The sequence below is a fragment of the Hippoglossus hippoglossus genome, chromosome 9 (genome assembly GCF_009819705.1).
Source record: "Hippoglossus hippoglossus isolate fHipHip1 chromosome 9, fHipHip1.pri, whole genome shotgun sequence".
NCBI classification, from domain to species: domain Eukaryota; kingdom Metazoa; phylum Chordata; class Actinopteri; order Pleuronectiformes; family Pleuronectidae; genus Hippoglossus; species Hippoglossus hippoglossus.
Window position 1 is genome coordinate 1,309,894 of NC_047159.1, and position 24,005 is coordinate 1,333,898.

The 24,005-nt window shown below is 45.0% G+C and overlaps 3 protein-coding genes across 5 annotated transcripts in view; 1 reads left to right on the forward strand and 2 right to left on the reverse strand.

Moving 5' to 3' along the window:
- adamtsl2 (ADAMTS-like 2) overlaps positions 1–17,596 on the forward strand; it is a 41,207-nt gene extending 23,611 nt beyond the window's left edge. For both annotated transcript variants that reach the window (XM_034596429.1, XM_034596428.1), the window contains exon 21: positions 17,585–17,596. The gene's annotated coding sequence lies outside the window, so the exon portion shown is untranslated. The remainder of the gene's footprint in view (positions 1–17,584) is intronic.
- On the reverse strand, positions 103–6,956 carry LOC117768230 (protein FAM163B). The gene is made up of 3 exons (XM_034596433.1): positions 6,523–6,956; positions 1,832–1,947; positions 103–898 (listed from the first exon to the last, which is right to left on the reverse strand). The coding sequence occupies exons 2-3, from the start codon at positions 1,922–1,924 to the stop codon at positions 455–457; spliced, it is 537 nt and encodes a 178-aa protein (XP_034452324.1). The 5' UTR covers positions 1,925–1,947; positions 6,523–6,956; the 3' UTR covers positions 103–454.
- A 5-nt stretch (positions 17,597–17,601) lies between the features above and the next one.
- LOC117768229 (calumenin-A-like) lies at positions 17,602–20,652 on the reverse strand. Of its 2 annotated transcripts, none has more exons than XM_034596431.1 (7): positions 20,578–20,652; positions 20,062–20,304; positions 19,234–19,427; positions 18,994–19,157; positions 18,718–18,778; positions 17,921–18,099; positions 17,602–17,747 (listed from the first exon to the last, which is right to left on the reverse strand). In XM_034596431.1, the coding sequence occupies exons 2-7, from the start codon at positions 20,301–20,303 to the stop codon at positions 17,643–17,645; spliced, it is 945 nt and encodes a 314-aa protein (XP_034452322.1). In that variant the 5' UTR covers position 20,304; positions 20,578–20,652; the 3' UTR covers positions 17,602–17,642. The 2 variants fall into 2 exon arrangements, with proteins under 2 accessions (XP_034452322.1, XP_034452321.1); XM_034596430.1 differs by having other exon boundaries at positions 17,921–18,117.
- Positions 20,653–24,005: the final 3,353 nt, after the last annotated feature.

A 24,005-nucleotide genomic window follows, 5' to 3' on the forward strand; every position in this document is an offset into this window, starting at 1 on the left:
GCAACTTTCACTTTGCGATCCTCATGGTTCCTCGGGCCGCTTGGCCACAGGATCTCTTGTGTTTGCATTAAACACAAACTCTTTACGAAACGTCCTGTTTGCACTGGATCGACTTCCCCCCCCGTGTGATGCATTCAAACAACAAAACAAAGACAATCGGTGTTAACTTCACTGACAAAAGCTCAAATTGTTAATTTTCTGGTTTATATTTTCACAAACACACATATTGGTTATTTACTTGACTAAAGCTAAAACACAGAATGATGCTCAAAACTGACAAAAATCAGTCCATTCAAGTTTGTCAGAAACGTTTTGTGTTCGGGTTTATATCAGAGGCGTGGACCTCCAACATGGCTGCCACGGAAAAGCCCTCAGTTCAGTGTCGGTGCTGCAGCCACAGCACGATACAACTGACGAAGTTCGTTTGTCCGCAGGCCAGCAGGGCGGCGCTGCTCTACACGTCGGTGCTGACGCTGTGGGTGACCACCTCCCTCATGGTGACGGAGCGGATGAGGTTGAGCTTCTGGTAGAAACTGGCCAGATCCATGGGCAGTTCCAGGTCCTGCTGCTGCACAGTCCTGTAGCTGACCCTGCGCCCGCCGTTGCACAGCCTCTCCGGGTGCTGCAGGTAGAAAGGCAGTGAGCAGCGGGCGCAGGACGGGCAGAAGGCATGCGAGCGCTGGCACCTGCGTGGCGGAGGGGTCGGGGAGTAGCCGAGCGGCCCGTTGGGCTCGGTGAGGAAGGTGGGGGGGTAAGTCTCGTGCTCGTCGCTGTAGTGCTCCGGCGTCGGAGGTGTAGGAGGAGCTGACAGAGCCAGGGGGCGGCACGGCGACATGCTGCAGAGCTCCGGTTCCTCCTCTTCCCCCTTCTCAGACTCCTCCCTCTTACAGCAGTAATACTGGTGCAGTTAAACACAAGAAGAGAAAAATACCAGTCTGAGTCACTGTCCAAACTTCTAACGTGTTTTACTAATGCTAACGCGAACCTTCTACGTGCTAACGTGACTCCTACGTGCTAACGTGACTCCTACATGCTAACGTGACTCCTACGTGCTAACGTGACTCCTACGTGCTAACGCGACTCGTACGTAACAGTCAGCTTCAAGAGTAATAACAATTTCAATTCAGCGAGGAAACCTCTAAATATCAGGAGTTATAAACAGGGTTTGAACGTGTTTCTTAAAGAGACATCGATCCTCAGGATCCTTTAGGTCACGCTTCAGTTCGTGAGTTGTTCTAACGATTCAGAAAACAAATATTTTTGAACGGACAAAACTAATAGTTTCCACGTCAGTAACTCATCTGACTTAGATTCTCCTCTGAATTCTCCTCAGATCAGGTTCATACCACGAACATTCACCTTCCTCTCAGAATGAAGTGTAACAACTTTCCTCACTTTCAATTTATTTCTCTTTTCCAATACTTTGGTTGGTTGGTTCCGTGTGTTCAGCTCTTTCACTGAGAGCCTGTTAGCAGTTACATCAAAGCCCCAGTTAGCCTGTCGACTCGTAGCGTTAAATCTGACACGACACACCAAGAAAACGCTGGTTTCTTTGATGTCGATATAACTAATAATCCAAGCGAGACGATCATGGGAAACGAGGAACATTTCAACAACGTCAGAAACGAAGCGCACATCAAGCAGACGCTTTTCTTTACAGCCGTGCCAACATGAAAGACACATGGATGCATGTGGGCGGTCATGAGCTTCTATTCTCACACAACCAGCATCAAAAGTTCTGAGTCATGCAGATGGAGAAGTGAGTGGCACCAACTCTCATTTCATGGATGAAAATCTGTGGAACGTGCACTGAATAGTTAAACAGTCGTACCTGTAACCTACATAAACACAGTACAGCGACGATGGTCAGTAAGATGACTGTAGCCAGAATTCCTCCTGCGATGACCACTGTCCCGGCTGACATTCGAAATCCTCTCCATCAACAGCCTGCGGGCAGGAGGAGGAGGAAGAGGAGTAGGAAGAAGAGGAGGAGAAGGAAGAGGAGGATGAAGAGGAGGAGGGTGCAGGAGAAGAGATGAAAGTGGAAATGGACCAAAAGGAGAGATGAGAACAAGGAAGGAGGAGTGAGAGAGGGGATAAGGAAAAGGAGATCAAGAGGTAGGAGAGAAACGGAGGAAATGGGAACAGATGGAGAGGATGATAATTAAGGGGGGGGGGGGGGGGGGTCAAGGAGAAAGTAAAGATGGAGGAAGGTCAGGAGAAGGGAGGAGGGAAGAGAGGGATACAAAAAATGAAGCCAAAATATCCCTGTAATGGAATTATAATGAAATAACTGATCAGAGACATGAGCGTCATCAACACGTCCACCCGCTCACTGTGGATGTTCCAGATGTTTTTCTAGGAGGCTGCAGAGAAAGTTCCAGAAAAGGTCCAGAGACACTTTATGTTCTCACATACAGAAGCTCCAGAACGTTTCAGGAGAATAACCATCGACTCCAGTTCGAAACTTAGGAGAGAAAACTGAAGAGAAAAACTTCCGACAGACCTTGAGCTTCACGGACGTTTTTTGTAATGAAGTTAGCATTTCACTGGCTAACTGGATTCCATTAAACACTTTGCATTTTTTAGTCGAGGGCGTTCAGCTGAGTGCTCCCACAGCAACCTGACAATTAAACAATGAGACAGCCAGCAGAGCGCAAACCTCCGCCGACACCCAACCACTCTCCGTCCTGCAGCGGCAGCCCCCAGGTCTGTTTACCAGGTTTTATTCTCCCGCACATTTAAAAATAAAAACAAGGAACTGTCTCGTGGTTAAAAGCTGCCTTCTGTACTTTCACCACCAATAAACCATCTAAAGTAAAAAGGGACGTGACCCGTGAGTTTTTAGAAAATCTGCAGGAAACTTTGTGAGAGCTGTCACAGAACGACGGCCTGGGGGGAGAGCGGAGAAAGCCTCCAGCATTAAAAACAATCCACATGCTGTAATATTTATCAGTCTCTGGAAGGTTTGTGAAGAGGAGGAGAAAACAGACGAGATAAAGATGAGAGCGAGGAAAGGTGACGCGAGGTTCTTCTTGCTTTTTCTTGTCGAGTCAAGAAGTCTGTTTGTAATCTGCTTCAAATTACATCAGACTGAGACTTTATGTGTTTTATTATTCACTTCAGCTTCATGTTTAATGCAGCAAATCTGCTCCCGGATCAGAATTAAGTGTGCATTAGTCGATGAAGAGAAAAACTAAAACACTGAAGGGACACAAGGAAATATTCTTCAAGCTTTAATGTGACGACAGATGGAAATTTAACACGTTTCCCTGGAGGCCTCGGCAGCATCGTGCTCAACAGTCACATAAACTCACTCATCCCTGATCGTAGATTTAAATCTGAGCCGCTAATATTTAACTTCTGCTCATGTTTTATACAAGAAAACAGAAAGAAAAGCAGAATTGAATGAACAGAGTCAGAGGAGCCATCAGCTCATTTCCCTCCTGTGTGGGCGGGACGAGGGTCAACAGGAGGGTGTTGGGTCATTGGACGGTCGCACTGTGACACATTCCGGCCACGATGCCGTCAAACATCCTACGAACAGCAGGGGGCGCCGACTGTAAGAAGCTCAGCGTGTCACGTTCAGATTCGGTAACAGACTGAGACTCTGCAGACGACACATCACGTGAAGATTCAATGTTTGTGAGCTGCTGTTTCGAAGCCTCCAGTTTGGATATTCTGTCCAGCGCCATCTAGGGTTGGGCACTGAAACCCAGAGCCAATCAGAGACCAGTTCCTACACGGCCGGTTACAACTGGACCAAATCACAACGCAGATCATTTCGGTGGCTGAGCTCTGCACTGAAATACACAGGAAACGTCACCATAAGGACCCCGTCACGATGTGTGTGTTGAGGTTTCACTGGAATGGATGTGTTGGATATGGAGGAAGATGATTGGTTGTTGAGGGAAGGGTTGAGGAGCAGATGTGTCTGGTTGGCCGGTCAAGGAGAGACTGGGCAGAGGGAGACTCAGGGAGGGATGAGGAGGATGAAGGGTTGTGGGTAGGGATGAGGGAGATGAGGATGAAGAGGATGAAGGGTTGTGGGTAGGGATGAGGGAGATGAGGATGAAGAGGATGAAGGGTTGTGGGTAGGGATGAGGGAGATGAGGATGAAGAGGATGAAGGGTTGTGGGTAGGGATGAGGGAGATGAGGATGAAGAGGATGAAGGGTTGTGGGTAGGGATGAGGGAGATGAGGATGAAGAGGATGAGGGAGATGAGGATGAAGAGGATGAAGGGTTGTGGGTAGGGATGAGGGAGATGAGGATGAAGAGGATGAGGGAGATGAGGATGAAGAAGATGAGGGGATGTAGGGATGAGGGAGATGAGGATGAAGGGTTGTGGGTAGAGATGAGGGAGATGAGGATGAAGAGGATGAGGGAGATGAGGATGAAGAGGATGAGGGGATGTAGGGATGAGGAAGATGAGGATGAAGGGTTGTGGGTAGGGATGAGGGAGATGAGGATGCAGAGGATGAGGGGATGTAGGGTTGTGGGTAGGGATGAGGAAGATGAGGATGAGGGGATGTAGAGATGAGGAAGATGAGGATGAAGGGTTGTTGGTAGGGATGAGGGAGATGAGGATGAAGAGGATGAGAGGGTGTAGGGATGAGGAAGATGAGGATGAGGGGATGTAGAGATGAGGATGAAGAGGATGAAGGGTTGTTGGTAGGGATGAGGGAGATGAGGATGAAGAGGATGAGGGGATGTAGGGATGAGGGAGATGAGGATGAAGAGGATGAGGGAGATGAGGATGAAGAAGATGATGGAGATGAGGATGAAGAGGATGAAGGGTTGTGGGTAGGGATGAGGGAGATGAGGATGAAGAGGATGATGGAGATGAGGATGAAGAGGATGAAGGGTTGTTGGTAGGGATGAGGGAGATGAGGATGAAGAGGATGAAGGGTTGTTGGTAGGGATGAGGGAGATGAGGATGAAGAAGGATGATTGGACGAAGGGAAGGGAAAGGGTGGCTTGATGAATCAGAGACAAACGGAGCGTGACCAGGGATGTGTCAGCTTGACATGTGATTGACATGTGGCCCTGCTCTTGATCTTAAGTTAACTAGTTAACTAGTTCATATAAACACAGCTGATTCCACTTAACTCAGACGACCCTCTCTCCACATGGCTCAGGCAGCACGTAGCGTTAGCCTACAGTTAGCTAGTAGCTACAAAGGTCATTAATGCAGCAAACTGTTCAGTGTAAAGGAAGAAACACGACAGATTCAGAATCAGAGGCTCCGTGTTCCACTGCTTGTGAACATGTGAACATGTGAGTTACATGAGAACATGTGAGTGACATGTTGAAGCTGCTGGAACCGACTGTGACTCTGTTAGTTTCACCTCTCGTCTCATCAGCACCCTGAGGAGCAGCTCATCACCTGCTAATGAACTGGGTTTCCATAGCGATGACATCAGCACGGTCAGTCGTTTACACCCACACAACCACTCAAGCATCACACACACACACACACACACGCACACACACACACACACACACACACACACACACACACACACACACACACACACACTCAAAGGTCAACATCCAGCCTTCCTCCTTCAGTGCAAATAAACAGACTGAATCTTTGTCTTCGTTTCGACAGAAATAAATATCAGAACATTAAAAACATTTCCATCTTAAAATGAACTTTTCATCTGTTAGAGTCACACATTTCTTGTTTTATGAAAAACAAGTGAAACAATACACAAATAAATCAGCATCATTTGAACCTGTGTGTTGTAAAAACACGCACTAAAAAGAAGCAGAATCGAGATGAAGAAAAAATATTAAACATATTTAGTTAATTTCATTTATCAAACTGGCAGCTTTTATTTTAAACTTGTTTTATGTAAATATGATTTTCAATCCTCAGTAATACACAATATACACATATGTTGTGTGCATAGTGTGAGTGTGGGTCTGGGCTGGATTAGCAACACACTCATGTTGGATATTTTCAAAGTAATATGTATATTTTTAGACTCATATTTAAATGAAACTACTTTTTGAAAATAAATAATTGAAAAGACTCAGTTTCTCTTCACAGAAATAACGATTCTCTGAGGTGATGGTGAGAGTTTGAACAACGTTTGGACTCATGACTTAGACAAAGAATTACTTCCGACAGGGACGAGATTAATACTCAGTGTTACATTTGAGCAGGATTATAACTGTGATATTATATTATATTATATTAGTGTTTATCCTCACGTGTCACTTCCTCCCAGTTTGAGCGAATCCTCACAGAGAAACTTCGTGCGTAAAAGTGCCATAAAGCAAAGTGACAACATGAGAATCAGGGCGAAGTTTGAATCATTCAATTAACGATGTATGAGCTTATTAATGAACTTGGCTGCTGTTTGTTTCAGTGGAATAATCAGATGAATTAATATCACACTTTTACGCATTACACAAATTCTAAACAGTTTCCCAGCACCGAGGTTTAATCATGGCACAAGCATTAGAATCCCAGTTCAACTGCAGGATCCCAGTACACAAAGAGCTCATCTCACCCATCACATCAGTATCGTCCCATGGCGTCTCCCGCGGCTCCTCTGCAGCTCGGGGCCCCCCCACCCCCCCTCGGTGTGCGGGCCGAGGCGAGGTGAGCAGCGGGTCGAGTTTCAGCTGAGGGAGGTGGAACCAGGCGTGGAGCTGTGACCGCAGCGTTTTACATCCACACACATCTGAGCCGAGCTCCTGCGGAACTTCTCCACCTGATGGAGAAGAGGAACCAGGCTCTCAAGTTTCCATCCAGAGCTCCTGTCTCCCAGGAAACAGTCAGTGGATTCGAGAAGGTCCAGATAGTTCCTCTCCGAGCTCCAGGTCGCTTCTCTTTTTCTCTTTGGCCAAACGGAGCCGCAGAAACCGCAGGAACCGGATCCTCACGCACGGTGACTCCCGCACGAGAAGCTCGGCTCCGCTTTCTAATTAATTGTGGCTGTTTCTGTTCTGCGCGCCGCGGCCGCTCTCACTCTGCGCGCGCTCCCGCAGCAGCGCGCTCAATCCCGATGTGACCGCGCGTCACAGCAGCGCGCACTGCATAAAAAGCCAATACCTGCAGGAGCCGCGTCAATCCTCCAATCACGTGACAGAGATTTGAATTTATCAATTTGACCTTTTATTAAACCACAGGCTGGAGTCACGTGATCAGGGACCTGATCCCCAGTTTCATGAACCTTCATCTTGTTGATCTGTTTGCTTCCTCAGGATCAGATACAGGACAACACCGTGTGCTGCACTACACGTGTTGAGCTGATCTGGTATCAGTGTGGGTCTCTTAACAGAGTCCGATCATACACACGACCTCCTGAGACCTTCTGGTATCTAGACGTTAAGGGCGACATCATCACATATGGACTTGAAGAGGCAAAGTGCACAATAACACAACTTGGATCCTTATCTCACGTTTTTGGGAGTCGAAGGTTCACCACTGATACGTCTCCTCAAACCAGTTGTTGACGTTTTGCGACATTTTCCACGTTGAGCGACGCTTTTGCTCAAAAGGCTTCGAGGTTTGTTTTGTGCTGTTTGGTGGGCGTGTCTGAGGTGTGGTCCAATCAGCAGTGACGTGTATATAAACATCACCTGATTAAAGTCTGTGATGCGATGGATTCTAAAGTTCTCTTCAGATGCAGCAGCTCGATGTTCGACTGTATTTCATCAAACACGTATTTAAACTCATGTCATTAACTCACCAGAACGACAGCAACGACCTTCTCAGCCGTATCAGTGTTTAAAGCATCGTTTACATTCAGATAAACTCTTTGTCCGATGTGAACCCAGATCTGTTCTTCAGTGTTAACGTTCAGCTCTTTAAAGTAATTTGGAGCCAGTTGAACATGATGCATGATGGACTTTAGAAAGAAGGACATGTTGGTTGGTTAGAGATGTTGTCAGAAGAGGAGTATGAGCTTACTGCTGTTTTCTCCCCATCTCCTCTCTCTCCTCCAGCGCTCCACTTAAGGCAGCGCCAAGAAAAGACGAGCGAGGCAGAGAAAGAAAAGATTTTATTGTGTGAATTATTTAGAGGTTAAAGCAGGATGAGATTCCACAGACAAGAGCCCGTGATACAGTATTAATGAGTGGAGACATTAGAGGTTATTTCTCCTCTTTTCTGCCACTGCTGTGTTTCAACACTTCAACATCCAGCTGCTCCCGGAGGAAACCGCTGCTCCGAGCCACGAGAAGCCGAAGAGATGAACATTCAACCTGGAGTCGAGCGACCAAACTTCAGACGCCATCAAACACGACTTTATTTAGAGCAGGAAGTGGAGAAAGTCTGAGGTGTGGATGTTTATGATCGATTGATTGATATGAACAACGCATAAATGATAATGAGCAGAAACATCAGTCGACTGTTTCACACCTTCAGTCTGAACCTAACTATCAGGTGTGACAGGTTCCTCAGACCAATGGAGCAGAAGAGGAGATCTGGGTCTGGATCAAACTGAACCACGGTGAAAACACACGTTCAAATACAGAAGAGATGGATGTGAATGAAAAGCTCTGGTGTGAAAACACTCACTCAACTTGACACTTAGTTAAATCTCTTTCTTCTTGTCGTCACCCGCCTCCTCTCACTGCCCGTCCAATGACACGGCTCCATGACACCAACAGGGTCCTGGTGCCAGTCGTCCACTTTGCATTGATCCTCTCATCAGGCTGATGGATTCGTTTACAGCAGGAACTCTCGTGACCGGACAAGGTCGGAGAACAGGTCCCATGAGTCTGATTCAGACGATACAGTCGAGCTCTGACGCTGACGAGCAACCGATTCTCAACTCAACCACAGCTTTTCACGACAGTAGAATTATTACATAAATTAATTCTGTGGCTTGTGTCTGCTGCATCACTTTCTGTTTGAATCCACCAATATCAATGAAAACTGTATTGAAAGGACGATGTTTTATGATGAGAGACAGTCGGAGACGTGTTTCAGTCGCGATCCAGCTTCAGACGAAGTAAACAGACTCAGTGAGAAGCAGCAGCGAGGAGGAAACCTCTGGAAACCATCTGATTCTCTCTGATGTTGTGACTGAAAGAACAAGACCTCAGATCAGTGACAGTGAGACGGGATGAGCAGGAGGTTTGTCGGGATGTGAGAGACACAGAGGGGGACACTGACATGTGGTGGGTATCATGTCGCTCTGAGGTTTGTGGAGCTTCTCCGCGGAGCTCAGGAAGTGAAGTGGAACAAATGCTGAGCGACACAGATCCTCGTCTCCGAACATCAAACCAGAGAAGAGAACGAGGAGGAGACGGATGAAAGAGCTTCAATATCAACATGACAGAAGAGGCCAGAGTTCATCCTCTGAGGACCATGAATATCTGAGAAGAACTTCCTGTCCTGTGTTAGTTACACTCCTCAGTATAATGGACTCTCACATCACACCTTCAGTGTGAGACCACAGCGTCACAGAGTCTTTTCTTTCTGTGGCCATCAAACTCCTCACACTATCATGTGAAATATGAATTTGTTGTTTTAATCATATAATGTTCAATATCATGTGAAATATTCCATATTACTTAATCCTGTTATCATTACTAGTTACTGCCACTTATTGTCACTTATTTGTGTTATTTCCATTATGCTCTGGTTCTGCATTCACGCCGTATACACCTTATATTTTCATTTTCAAAAATAATACACTTTATATTTAATTTGAATTTTCACTTTACCACTCTGTTCTAAGCCTGTTAGTAAGTAAGTGATGCTGGAGTGGACATTGATTGGTTGATTGGCAGCAGGACTGAGCTCAGATCTTTGAGAGGAGACGTCACTTCCATCAGAACAGAAACTGAGCTTATAGTCTGTGCATGTTATTCATTTATACTTTAATAATAGTTTGTTCTCTATGTCGCCGATCACAGCCTTTGTGCAGAAACAACAACAAACAGAAGTGAATCAGCAGTTCATTCACGACAGAGGAAACGTACACGGAGCTGCTCCGTCTCGTCTGTGCAGTGAATCAGAGGAAAGTTCATCCATCCTGACACATCCTCATTAAAACTGTTTTTAACAGCCAAGACTGTCAGTGAGGTCACGTCTGACGAGCCAGCCTGCAGGTATCAGACTGTCAGAGACGCTTCTGTCCCCAAGATCACCCAAACACTTATTTAAAGCAACGTTGTTCTTGTACCTTAGAATGAAAACTGCTACACAAACTTATAATAGGGAGGAGTACGAGTATGAGTTATCGTCTGAGTGTCGTCTGGTTTCATGGATAAATATAACTGGGTATCGTCGGAATAACTAATGGAAGAATATATGAGGTAAATAGAACCAGGCCGAGCACAGAACCCTGAGGAACTACTGGACAGATTTCCATGTAACATGGTGGAAGAATGTGGTTTTGGGTCGGGGAAGAATTCATCAGGGGGCAAATCCAGGAACTTTTAAAGCTTTTATCACTTTCTTTAACCTTTTCACTAATTTCCCAGGACAATTCATGAATCTGAAAATAAATCAGACATATTCAGCGTTGGTTTTCTTCCCCTTCTGGTTCGTGATGGAGCTGGAGTTGGTGTTAAAGTCGTGTTTCCAGTGTTGAGCTAAATGAGCCGAACGCTTCAAACTCTCTGGAGTTGAGCAGCAGCTCCTGAAGTATTTCTGTTCGACATGTGAATGTTTGTGTCTCGTCCAGACTTCCTGCACCGATCCGAGCCGTCAGCTAACAGGTGTCTCCTGTTTCCTCGGTTATTTAGTCAAGGGATTTCAGAGAGCGGTCCGAGGGGAGGGAACCTCAGCTTTGTTATCGTTTCATCAGCTCATCGCTCGTCTGGGAAAGGTCAGACTCCTGGACGGCTCCTCGCTCAGGTGTGAAGGCTCTCAGTGTCGGTAGGGCTTAGCGGGTGAAGGAAATGTGATGTTAGCGTGATCCGCCACATCAGCTTTCCCAGCGAACCTCAGAGTTTATACAATATATAGAGTTATCCTCACGTTACGGTCCGTGACGTCAGGCTGCCGCTCGCCGCCCTCTCCCTGCGTCATCCTGCGAACCGGGCCGCAGAGGTCGGAGTCTGACTCCGTTCAAACACCCGTGAACAAACAGACTCTCACCTTCAGACAAAACACAGGAAAGAACCTGTTTCCCTCTCGTCTTCAGAATCCAGCTTCTTCTTTGTTTGTCTTGTTTCTCATTTTTAAAAAGACACACGAGCTTCGCAGACCGTTTGGTTTCTGGAGTCTTTTCCTCTTCTTCATCCGTTTACTGCAGATTCTCTCTCCTGTTGCGTTCATCACTGAAGTCTCTCAGAAACACTGAGTCCTTATTTTCTGACATTTAGAATTTGAACTTAGAGAAACACAAACGTCTTGAACCAGATTATAACTCAGTGTTGATTCCTTTGATTTGCATTTGTTGTTTTTCTGCTTTCAAAAAGTTGTGATTGACAGCTGAGACTGACTCCTGATTGGTCGATCTCGATAGAGCAGCTCCATCCTCACAAGCTGCTGATGTTTGTTTCTGCCATCATGGTATTTTGCGTCATTCTGAAATGTGGGAGAAACGCTGTCCATCTTTATTTACAGACTGAAACTGTCTCATTTGTCTCCTTTGTGAATCAATTATTGGATTTTAAATGAAGACGACGTGTTGTCTGATATATTTCGGCGTCCAGAGCTTCTGAAGACCTTGAATTGACGTGAACCAGATTATCTGGAGATGAATCCATCAGATTTACTGGTGGTATCGTAGGAGCAGTTTCCCGGAGTTTCTCTGTCAGGACGACATGTCGCAGCTTGTTGCCCCCCCCCCCCCCCCCCCCCCCCCCCCCCCCCCTGCAGCTCACAGAAAAGAACCAACAGTTTTATTAATAATGAAACACAAAGATTTCTATTTGATGGTTCGGTCCTCTCTGTGACGCACTGACCCCACTTTGAGAAGAAAAAGGCTTTTTCAAGGAATCGTCTCCACCGAAGCGCGAGGAGAGCATCTCCGTTTGACGAGGCTTTTATTGGATATGGAGCCTGAGAGCACCTGACCGCCATCTCAGCCCTTTTCTGTCCCACTAACACAGCAGGAGGTGCTTCCAACATTCAGACATGTCAGAGCGAGGAGGACTCAAACTCAGTCTCCTCAGTCGTCACGTGAGCTTAGAGGAATTTGTCTTTGTGAATAAGTGAGATGAAAACAAGGAGGATTTGTTTGACACTGATCTCATCAGGTTTACAGACAGTGAACCTCAGGTCGTACGTACAGAGTCTACAGGGAGACAGGTGAGGGGACAGGTGAGGGGACAGGTGAGGGGACAGGTGAGGAGACAGGTGAGGGGACAGGTGAGGGGACAGGTGAGGGGACAGGTGAGGAGACAGGTGAGGAGACAGGTGAGGAGACATATGAGACAGGTGAGGAGACAGGTGAGGGGACAGGTGAGGAGACAGGTGAGGAGACATATGAGACAGGTGAGGAGACAGATGAGGAGACAGGTGAGGAGACAGGTGAGGGGACAGGTGAGGGGACAGGTGAGGGGACAGGTGAGGAGACAGGTGAGGAGACAGGTGAGGAGACATATGAGACAGGTGAGGAGACAGATGAGGAGACAGATGAGGAGACAGGTGAGGAGACAGGTGAGGAGACTGTGTTGTATTAACTGTATTTCTGTACTTTCCTTACTGTACTTCCTAAAGTCCTGGTCCCTCGTCCCTGAACAGTGTTTGTGTTGATCTGAACCAGATGATTGACGTGAGCAGAGATTTGGTTTTTGCTCTTTTTCCTCCTGACGTCAGTGAAGAGAAACTTCTGTGAATAAATAAAGGTCAAAACTGTTTTCAGAGCCGAGGTCAGAATATTAATGTTAATGTTAATTAATGCGTAATGATGAAGTGCAGGTGAAAACAAATAAAGCAGGAGATTGTTTAACTAAATCTGCATAAAAGTGAAGGTTAAAGACGTGACCTCCACGTTCTGAGCTTCTCCAGCTGCTCTCTGATTCACACTCACACTCAGTATCTTTTCAGTTTGCGTTAGATCGTTAGAAGTTATTTAAACCATCAGCTGTGCTTTGGACCCAACTCTGATAAAAGTACTTGTCAGGTTGTACACACACGTTGAGAAGAGTTAGAATTAAAAACCTGAAACCTTCTTTATTGTTTTTCACAGCCGACAGAAAGTTCTGGGGCATTTTCCCTGACTGAGAGTAATTCATGGACATTGATGAATAAAACCATATTTATTTGCCTGATATGATCGAGTGTGATTTGCAGCTTGATGCGTTAAAGAGACTTTCAGACCGTTGGATGTGATCGACTTTCTGGTTTTGTGTCAAAACTCTGCCTCAGTAAACATTTATTTCTGCAAACTCACCTGCTCTGTGCGAGTCTGGGAATCAAACCCGCGACCTCAGCTCACCCGCTGACTCACCCCGTCAGGAAGTTAAGACAGAACAGTCACAAAAGTTCAGTTGCACTTTTCCTCCAATGACACGGAGTCTCTGCTCCCAGCTGTCGTCCTGCATGTCGTCCAATCAGCTGATGAATATTCAGCGCCGGGTATTAGCATATTGTTCAGGATATTAGCATCTAGACGCTGACAGCAGCATCAGTGTGAGGGGATGAGTCAGAGGGGGGGAGCGAGTGGGCAGCTCCGGCCTGGGGGGGACAGCGGGTCAGGATTCATTACGTCCAGGACATGGACGGGTCACGGAGGCCGCAGCTCGGCCTGATGGGAAGAAGGTGGCAGCAGAGGAGAAGATTCACAACACAGAGACCGAAGCCTGAGCTGATCCAGGACATGTTTTAAAACGTAGATCTGTGAGTCGTGGCCTCTGGTCGACTGACGAGCTGCGTCTCTGGAAACGACTCAGAGCTTCAAAGATGCTCGGAAACGTGACGTCAGCCGGTGAGGACAGAAATACGTTCTCCTGAAATACCTCAGATACGAACTCTTGTGCTTCTGACGTCGTTCGGACTCAGAGTCTGTGGAGAAGAGTGATCAGGTGATCAGTATCAAGGTCCCGCCCACACCCCCCCTCCACCAGTCACAGCTGTCAATCATGACCACGTCAAAGCTTTTTTTACTTTGGTAAAAGGGCGTTCACTTTGCATAAATACGTATTTGAGCTTTATTTGGAAAAGTGAACTTTTACACACATAACGATACATGCACACTCCATACAGTTAAAGTCCAAGTACCTTTGGATGTATATAGTCTTTGGATTGTATTGTATAAGCGTGTTCTTTGGTTTTATTTTGATTGAACTGTCGCCCTGCTGAGCTGAGCGGTTTCTTCCTGTCCAACACTTCTCATTGTGCCGTTGACCCCGAGTTAACTGAGTGGGACAAACTATTAAAGTCCTGTTGGAGAAAGAGTCGACTCAACGCGTTGGCCCCTAAAGCTCCGATGAGCCGTGTTCAACGTGGAGTTCTTTACAGATGTGGTGTTGAAGCTGCGATGTGATGGTGTCTGGAGCTCAGGTGCAGCTTCTCTTCACTGTCTCTTAGTGGACTCGCTGCTGCGCTCGGCTGATCTGCAGTTACACTCACAGTCCACATTCGAACACGAAGCAGCAGCTGCCAGGTGAGATGAAGCTCTCACATGTAAATGTGCTCAGAGATGAAGCCGATGCATTTTTCATGGTGGACACGGCAGCTCGGCTCCTCTCACATGACGACGGGCTCTTATTGTCCCGTGTGCTCAGTGGGGCGTGCGACCACGGGGACAAAGGCAATCTGCACCTCGCTCGCTGGAACCGATTCAGCTCTGCAGGCAAAGTGACGTAACGTGTCCCGTGTTTTATCCCTTTACGATGAAGATGTAGATGTGCAGAGGAGGAAAGTACAATTACACACATGCTGCACTGAAGTACTATACGTGTACATAAATTCTACTGCAACTTCAACGTGTCTAATATCCAAGGAGAATTACTCTGTATCACAAACAACAGAACTTCATCATTTCACAGTTATTAACGATAACAACACAATACTTGAGGATAACAACTGTTCAGATTTATCTTGTGCTTCTTTGGACGAACTTTTAAAGTAATCTATTACTGATGTGTAGATTTAATGATTTGTTGAACTTTTATTTACAATGGAGTATTTTCAGATACTTACTTATTAGTATTTTGGCGCAAGTAGAGAATCTGAATACTTGCTGAGGCTGCGTCCACACTGAAAACGATTTACTTTAGAAACACATCTCCTTCCTGACGCCTGTCCTCTGACTCAGAGACTCAAACGCTGCTGGTCTCGTTTTAGTCTGAAAACTCTTCTACGTCCTCTTCCTGATTGGTTCTCATCAGTCACATGACTCGACTTCCAGCGGTGAACACAAAGCGTCGCTAACACTTCCTGTTTCTAACACTTCCTGTCAGTGACAGTTCCACCTCGTCGTCGCTCAGAGAAAAGAAATCCCTGCTCTGACTCTTCTCCATCACTGTTATATATAGTTTTATACAGTTTTACACAGTTTTATATATGATCATATATCACAGTGAAACATGTGGTTCTGTTCTAATCTACTGGAAGTGGCTGAATAATGTATCGCATGTTGGATATGAGAGAGTTGAACTGACTCAACACACTGTGGCTGTTTGTGTTGGACACATGATGTTTAGTCAGCACACGCCCGAGGCTGTTTGTTTACATGTTAACGTGGCGTGTACATGGCGTGTATGAGCTCCACGTGACCAACATACAAACATAACAAGCAATCAGCTCATTGCAGCGTAACACAGGAGGATTCTGGGAAACACTCGTTGTATAAGACAATAAGAACAGCAGCAATCACAGGAGAAAAAACTAACATGAAAGGAAACTAAATTAAATTGAAATTTGTTTGACTTTACAATAAATAAGTTAATGAATGACAATTTAAACAATATAATTATGATTAGGACAAGTCTCACACTATATTTAACCTGTTTTAAAGTTTTAAACGTCTCTCTTTGTGCAGTTTCTCTTATAATAATAAAATAATCATTATTATTTAATCTGTATAGTGATTATCGTGCTTCCCTTCAGTCTCTGACAGATCCACCTCAGGAAGTGTCTTCAGGCCGTGAGCTGCTCGTTTCTGTCAGCGTCTCATTAGGACAGCCTCGTCCTGGCAGCTCAGCTGAATCTAACGAGCTGTTTGGCTGATCGCTGTCACCCTGAGCGCAGGCAGCCATCTATCCCCCCCCCCCCCCGACCGGAACGCTCGCTCGGCTGAAATGAAGCCTGACGGGACGTTCAAGGGCAGAGCACATAGAGCACATAGAGCACATAGAGCAGAGTGCAGCTCGTCTCAAACATCTCTGTGACCTTGTGCCAGAGGTCGACTCACTCTGCAGCATCGTGGATCTACTGAGCGTGACCTCTGACCTTCTGACTTCTTACAAACCATTTTCACTGCACTTACTCCGACTGAGGATCAGGCCACTGAGATTTCAAGAATAAAGTCGTAATATTAACGTGATTATTTGACTCTATACGACTTTATTCCTGTAATATTATGTTTTTTTTCTAAAGTATTTACAACGCAGTATCAGTGACCAATCAGCACAATGTTAGCATGTAGCCAATTCGCCGTCACTGTGAGAAGAAACTAAGCAACAGAAGAATTTCTTTCCGTTCTGATATAAAATCATTTTGCTGTTTTGCTCCGGTCGCTCTAGCTGCCTCACTGTTGCCCTCTAGGTGAACTGCAGCTGTGGTGAACTTCGTTACTCTGGCGTTAGCGGTACGTCGACAGACTCCGTGGTCGGACTCCGACGCACGGCTCAGCCACACTCAGGTCGGCCATGTTGTGGACTGATGGTTTCACTGCAGCTCTCACCGCCACTTTACCACCGATAAATAAAACATAGACTCCATCTTTCTTTCTATCCATCTATCTATATCACAAACGCACGCACGTACACGCACACACACACGTACACACACACACATACACAGTGATTCATAATGATCAGGACATACAACACAAAGTGGTGCTGTCACTTTACATCAGTGCAGGACAACGACTCATCACAGGGTCACTTCCTGTCTGTGGTTTAAAACATCAGCTCAGAGTCCTTAACGAGTGCAGTGATTCTATAGGTCGATCATTTACCATCAACAGCGAATCACAGTGATGTTGAACTGGGATAATAACACAAACCTTAATAATAACACAAAGTTATTGACTTTCTCTCAGCTGCAACGTTAAACCAGGATCAAACCCCCGAAGTCAAAGAAATCCAATACGTTTTCATGAACAGAAACAGAAAGGTCAGAGTCACGCTGAGCAATAATATAAATATATATATATATATTTAGTGAGAATAAAACACAGCACTTCATTACTGTTCCTTTGTTGTTGTCTGTGTGTTGCTGCCCCCTGGTGACTCATCACAGTATTTCAACTGAGTGAAAGCTAAACTACTCAGTGTTTCTATAGAAACTGTTAAACTGTTAAAGAGCTTCAGTAAAATGGTGACAGATGTTTTCTCTGCTGCTCGTTGTTTGTTACTGACACAACATCAATAAAGAGTTTATCAGCAAAACATTTAACTGGAGAAATGAAGCAGTAAAAACTCATAAAGCTGAAAACTGATCAGTTGAAGGTGATTTTAAATTAAACAAAAAGTTAATGGAACTTTTTCAAGATAAATTCATCATTAACAGTAAAATCGTGTTTATTTAATCTGAAAATCATCCACAGATCTACAGCTCGTCGTGTGGCACTACAGCTTCTCCGTAGTTCGTCACCTGACTTCCAACAAACATCTCGTGTTTGTCCAGAATCTCCGTCTTGGTCAGTTTTCCGTCCTGAAGAAAGAAGAGGTGAAGGTGAAACTCTTCCTTCATTGACATTAACGTTGGTTAAATATGTTTTTACAAACTAACTGTTGAGGGTGAGACTGAAGTAAAATCATCAGTGTGAACATTTGATAAACTGTTTAGGATAAACAATAAAAAGTGAGGATTAAGTGAATCTTGACCTTGTTGGTGTCGGACTCCTTCAGAAGGTTTTTAGCTTCAGAGTTGGCTTCAGAGACGGCCGGAAAAATCAACTCCATCAGTTCCTGTTTGTCCAGTTTCCCGTCTTTGTTTTTGTCTTTGACCTCTAAGAAGTCTTGACGTTCCTTTTCCATAAAGTCTGGAGTGTTTTCATCTTTTCCTGGAGGGTACAGTTCATCTGCAGCCGGGGTCAAGTAATCAGATTACAGGAGAGTCAGATTATGTTTGACTCCAGTCTGGTGCGAACGTTAGAATAATATTAATCCTTCATTAGCCCTTTACCACAGATTCAATTCAAACTTTATTCACCAAAACCAAACCAGAGGGTTCAGAGTTAGGCTCCTCCTCCTCCTCTTCCTCTACCTCCTCCACTTCCTCGTCCACTTCCTTCACTTCCATCACTTCTTATACCTCGTCCACTTCCTCCTCCACCTCCTCCACTTCCTTCACTTCCTGTACCTTGTCCACCTCCTCCACCTCCTCCACTTCCTCTACCTCGTCCACTTCCTCGTCCACTTCCTCTACCTTCTCCACCTCCTCCACCTCCTCCACTTCCTCTACCTCCACCACTTCCTCTACCTTCTCCACCTCCTCCACTTCCTCCTCCACTTCCTCTACCTCCTCCACTTCCTCTACCTGCTCCACCTCTGAGGTCCATTTTAAACGTCCGTCATCCCTAAACTTTGAAAACTCTTCGTACTTTACAGAACCTTCACATATTTAATGTATTTTTAAAACAGTTGAGTTCTGAGTGAAAGTTGTGAGCAGAACTTTTTACCGATGAACTCGTTCAGGTCGATGAAACCGTCTCCGTTCTTGTCAAAGTCGTCTATCGTTTCCTGTTCGTGCAAATTGAAATAAAAAAATGTTAATATATAACAATGAATGAGTGAGAATCAGCGACATCACAACTCTCAGTGACATCACATCACAACTCTCAGTGACATCACATCACAACTCTCAGTGACATCACAACTCTCAGTGACATCACAGCTCTCAGTGACATCACATCACATATCTCAGTGACATCACATCTCTCAGTGACATCACTCGCCTGAACCACGACGTCCTTCATGTGATCGAAGTTTTCAGGATGAAGAAAAGCGTTGAACTCGTGTTTGTCAGCCTTCAGATCTCCGTCTGTGTCGGCGGCTCTGAAGCGGCGCTCCTCCTGCAGCATCTGGGGGATGTTGAGATCTTCTCGCATGAGAGGGTCGTCTGTGGGAGGTGATGACAAACTGATCAGAGGCCGTGTGACCTAACGTGACTCAGTGTTTGATTGGTTGTTTCTTACCCATGTAGCTGCCATACGAGACGTTCTTATACTCGTCCCAGCTGATCAGTCCGTCCTCGTCCACGTCGAAATCTTTCCACCGATCCTCCACTTGTTCATTCGTGTAGTTCCTCTGAACGTTTTGGATCCAGATCTTCAGTTCGTCCTCGGAGATGAAATCGTCTTTGTTGATGTCGATTCTGTCCACGAGGATTCTGCAGAGAGAAACACAGTTAATAAAGTTTAGAAGCTTTGAAAGTATTACATCACACGTCTGATATCATCGTAACAATGTTGTGACACGTGTGACATGAAAATAATGAACTGTTTTACTTCCAACATTACAACATGGACAGGTTGAACCTGTTGAACGAGTCGAGTTCACGTTAACCTGCGGAACAGGAAGTAAAAAGCTGAATGTTTCCAACCAGACGACACGTTTACAGGAAGACACACCTGAGCAGGACATTCTTGAGACACAGGAGACACGTACACACACGTCTGTGAAAGTGTCTTTTCCTCATTTAACCTGAACTCTGTGATTTGTTTCATTAAATCCACCGAGGACGTTAAGTTGTCATCCGGTTGTTTGTTAGTTTGTTTTATGCAAAAACTACTGAACCGATCTCTATGAAACCGTGAGGATGTAGAACTGCAACAGATTGTGAGTGACAGCTTCACAGACTAAAAGGTGAAAGATGAGTGAAGAGAGAGAACTTCATTGAAGCCACTTGAGGATTCGAGCACAACTGCAGCTGAAACTGTGACGTCTGAGTGTCTGCGTGGATGGTAACAACTTTACAGAGGCAACAACGCAAACCACCAAGAGGCTGTAACTCGTGAACTCACCCGAGCTGAGCGATGCTCTCCTCTGGTTGGAGCTGGTTGAAGCTTCTCGCTCCATCTTGTTCCAGAAGAACTTCGTGCTCGTGCTCGTGCTCGTGCTCGTGCTCGTGCTCGTGGCTTTGGTCGTGTTGCTGCTCGAGGTGAGAGAGCGGCTCTTCCTCAATCACTCCGCTCTTCTTCTCTGTTTGTTCGTTGCTGCCGAGGACGACGCAGGAGACGAAGCAGATCAGCAACAGACGGATCATCCTGAGACACATTTACATATTAAACATTAAACACATCTACATACACCTTTAAGGTTTTAAGTTCAAACACATTCATTCATAGATACAGAGATCAAACACTGTGATGTCATCATGATGTCACTGCGATGACTGCACCAATATTCAGATTCTTTTGCATGTGACGTCATTTTCTGAAAATTATCATTTTTTTTCTTCTTTGAAAACAAATTGTAAACTTTATTTAGGTCATTTGTTAACTAATTTTAATCAAATAAAAACAAACAGCTGAACTCACCTGTCGTTTCACCTGCTCTCTCTCTCTGTCTCTGTCTCTGTCTCTGTCCCTCTCTCTCTCTCTCTGTCTCTCTCTCTGTCTCTCTCTCTCTCTCTCTCTCTCTGTCTCTCTCTCTCTCTCTCTCTCTCTCTCTCTCTCTGTCTCTCTCTCTCTCTCTCACTCTCTCTCTCTGTCTCTCTCTGTCTCTTTCTCTGTCTCTTTCTCTGTCTCTGTCTCTGTCTCTGTCTCTGTCTCTCTCTCTCTCCCTCCTCCCTCTCTCTGTTTCCCTCTCCCTCCATCTCTCCCAATTTAATTGGTCCACCTCAGCATGTGCTCGTTTCTCATTGGCTGTTGGTTATATTCGGACCAATCAGCAGCAGGAGATGAACAGTGTTGGTTTCACATCTATAAAAAACAAAAAGAGGATTATTATGTATTAGGTTAGTTTAGCTTTTTATTTCTGTGATATTTACAAAGGTGCTGAGTTAATTCAGGTATATGCACATAGATGTTCTTAGAGAAAACTATGTGGGTATATTATCATCTTATTAATATGACAGTTGCCATGTTAGTTACTTATTGGTCCCAAAGAAGTAAAGAAGTCATCATCTTGTCTTTTCTTCGTCAATAAGAAACTAAACTTTGCTTCACTTTGATCAGAAGAAATGAGTCAAATTATATAGAATAAAAAGATTTGTGAAGAGACTGATCTTTTCCAACTTTTCCTATTATATACGATCTCTGATCTGTTTTTATATACACTCACTGATCATCTTTATATACACTCACTGATCATCTTTATATACAGTCACTGATCCTCTTTATATACAGTCACTGATGGTCTTTATATACAGTCACTGATCATCTTTATATACAGTCACTGATCATCTTTATATACAGTCACTGATCCTCTTTATATACAGTCACTGATCATCTTTATATACAGTCACTGATCCTCTTTATATACAGTCACTGATCATCTTTATATACAGTCACTGATCATCTTTATATACAGTCACTGATCCTCTTTATATACAGTCACTGATCATCTTTATATGCAGTCACTGATCATCTTTATATACAGTCACTGATCATCTTTATATACAGTCACTGATCATCTTTATATACAGTCACTGATCCTCTTTATATACAGTCACTGATCATCTTTATATACAGTCACTGATGGTCTTTATATACACTCACTGATCCTCTTTATATACAGTCACTGATCATCTTTATATACAGTCACTGATGGTCTTTATATACACTCACTGATCATCTTTATATACAGTCAGTGATCATCTTTATATACAGTCACTGATCCTCTTTATATACAGTCACTGATCATCTTTATATACAGTCACTGATCATCTTTATATACAGTCACTGATCATCTTTATATACAGTCACTGATGGTCTTTATATACAGTCACTGATCATCTTTATATACAGTCACACAGTCGCCGTGTTCACGTGATCTACGACCACGACAGTGAGTCTGTTCCATCACATTTTCACATGTTTTAATACGTCCACATCCACACAAACTTCAAACTGGAGAATACATGAAAACATTAATGTTAATAAACAAGGTGCGTTTTTCTAAAAATCTTAATGAAGAATCATGAGTTGATGCGGAAACTTTTATTATTTTATCTTGAAACCTAGAGATTTTCTATAAAAATGAAAGAAACTCTGCAAAAACTAAACGTATGGACTGTATTTAATTTGTGTTACAGCAGCTGAGGAGTTGATACTGTTTTATCATTTGAGAAATATTGCCAAGGTGAAGCGTTTTTTATCCCAGGAAGAAAAACTCCTGAGGTTGTTACATTGGCAAATGAATATTAAAGTGTCCCTGCTTGTTGTTAAAGCTCAACACGATCTGGTTCCATGTTGAGCAGCAATGTTTCAGTTGTTTGTTGAGTTGTGATGAACCATCGTGTTTGTTTTGTGTGTTTTCTCTCCAGATGAAACTGTTTGTGTTGTTTCTGCTGAGTTCACAGCTCCACCGAGGTGAGGAGTGTAATGGAAGGAAGAGAGGGAGGGAGGGAGGGAGGAGGGAAGAGGAGGGAAGAGAGGGAGGGAGGGAAGGAGGAGGGAAGGAGGAGGGGAGAAAGGAAGAAAGAAAGGTAGGAGGGAAGGAGGAGGGAAGGAAGGGAGGGAGGTAGGGAAGGAGGAGGGAAGGAGGGAAGGAGGGAAGGAGGGAGGGAGGGAGGGAGGGAGGAGGGAGGAGGGGAGAAAGGAAGGGAGGGAGAAAGGGAAGGAAGGGAGGGAGGGAGGGAAGGAGGAGGGAAGAGGAGGGAAGCGAGGGAGGGAGGGAAGGAGGAGGGAAGGAGGAGGGGAGAAAGGAAGAAAGAAGGTAGGAGGGAAGGAGGAGGGAAGGAAGGGAGGGAGGTAGGGAAGGAGGAGGGAAGGAGGGAAGGAGAGAAGGAGGGAAGGAGGGAGGAGGGAGGGAGGGAGGGAGGGAGGGAGGGAGGGAGGGAGGGAGGAGGGGAGAAAGGAAGGGAGGGAGAAAGGGAAGGAAGGAAGGAAGGAAGGGAGGGAGGGAGGGAGAGAGGGAGAAAGGGAAGGAAGGGAGGGAGGGAGGGAGGGAGGAACAAAGCATCAACTTTCTCTTGTTTCTTGCAGGAACAAAATAACCTTAAATTCTAAAGATTTTAAATGAAATGAAAGAAAATCTGTTCTGATTTAATAATAAAATCTGGTGCAGTGAACAATAAAAAGGATCTGTTTCTGTTTGATGCCACCAGAGGGCAGTGTGGTGCAAACCTCATGGTGTTCAAAGTTGTAATTTGAAGTTCAAACCTCTGAACGAGGTCTTTGAAGGTCGTTTGCTGAATATTTATCTCTTTCCTTGTTTTAACCAAAGCTTCTGGGTCATTTCTGTCGATTATATTGAGAGAACGCTTGGAGAGTTTAAAGAGAAAATCCAACTATGAGGGAAACATGGTGTGGGACATGAAGGGCGTGAAGTACAACACTGACGGGGCTGAGATGATCACGTTCTCTCCAGAGACGCTGGACAACACCACTGTCAACAACTTTGAAGGTCACCCAGTCGTGAGAAGAGTTTCACTGATGAAGACGTACCAGGTGGAACAGCGGTGGGACACTGATCCTGCCGTCACAAAGGCCGTGTACGGCATCACCGCTAGAATCCCGTTCGCCGGCTGCGGCGGCATCGAGTTCAGCGACGAGACCACCGAGCGGTTCACCAGGGGAACCAGCGTGGTGGAGTTCAACAAAAACCTCATTAAAAGTTTTATATTTCACTTTCTGTGACGATCGAGTGATTATTGTTACTTTCTACTTATTATTGTTCTTTGATAATCTTTTCTGGCCAACAACAAAAACAAATAAATGAAATACTGGTGTAAAACATATACATGAAGATGGACCACTTGTATGTGTGGTTACTGTAGAAACAGGAGGCGATTAGCTTAGCT

Bases quoted from the DNA above. Each gene is read 5' to 3' on its own strand.
- LOC117768230 (XM_034596433.1), bottom strand. From the start codon at position 1,924: ATGTCAGCCGGGACAGTGGTCATCGCAGGAGGAATTCTGGCTACAGTC. The intron at 899-1,831 runs GTACGACTGTTT...TAACTGCACCAG, and splicing joins TGTGTTTATGTAGGTTACAG to TATTACTGCTGTAAGAGGGA.
- LOC117768229 (XM_034596430.1), bottom strand. From the start codon at position 20,303: ATGATCCGTCTGTTGCTGATCTGCTTCGTCTCCTGCGTCGTCCTCGGC. The intron at 19,428-20,061 runs GTGAGTTCACGA...TTCTCTCTGCAG, and splicing joins GAGAGCATCGCTCAGCTCGG to AATCCTCGTGGACAGAATCG. The intron at 18,118-18,717 runs GTAAAAAGTTCT...CCCCGGCTGCAG, and splicing joins CGACCTGAACGAGTTCATCG to ATGAACTGTACCCTCCAGGA.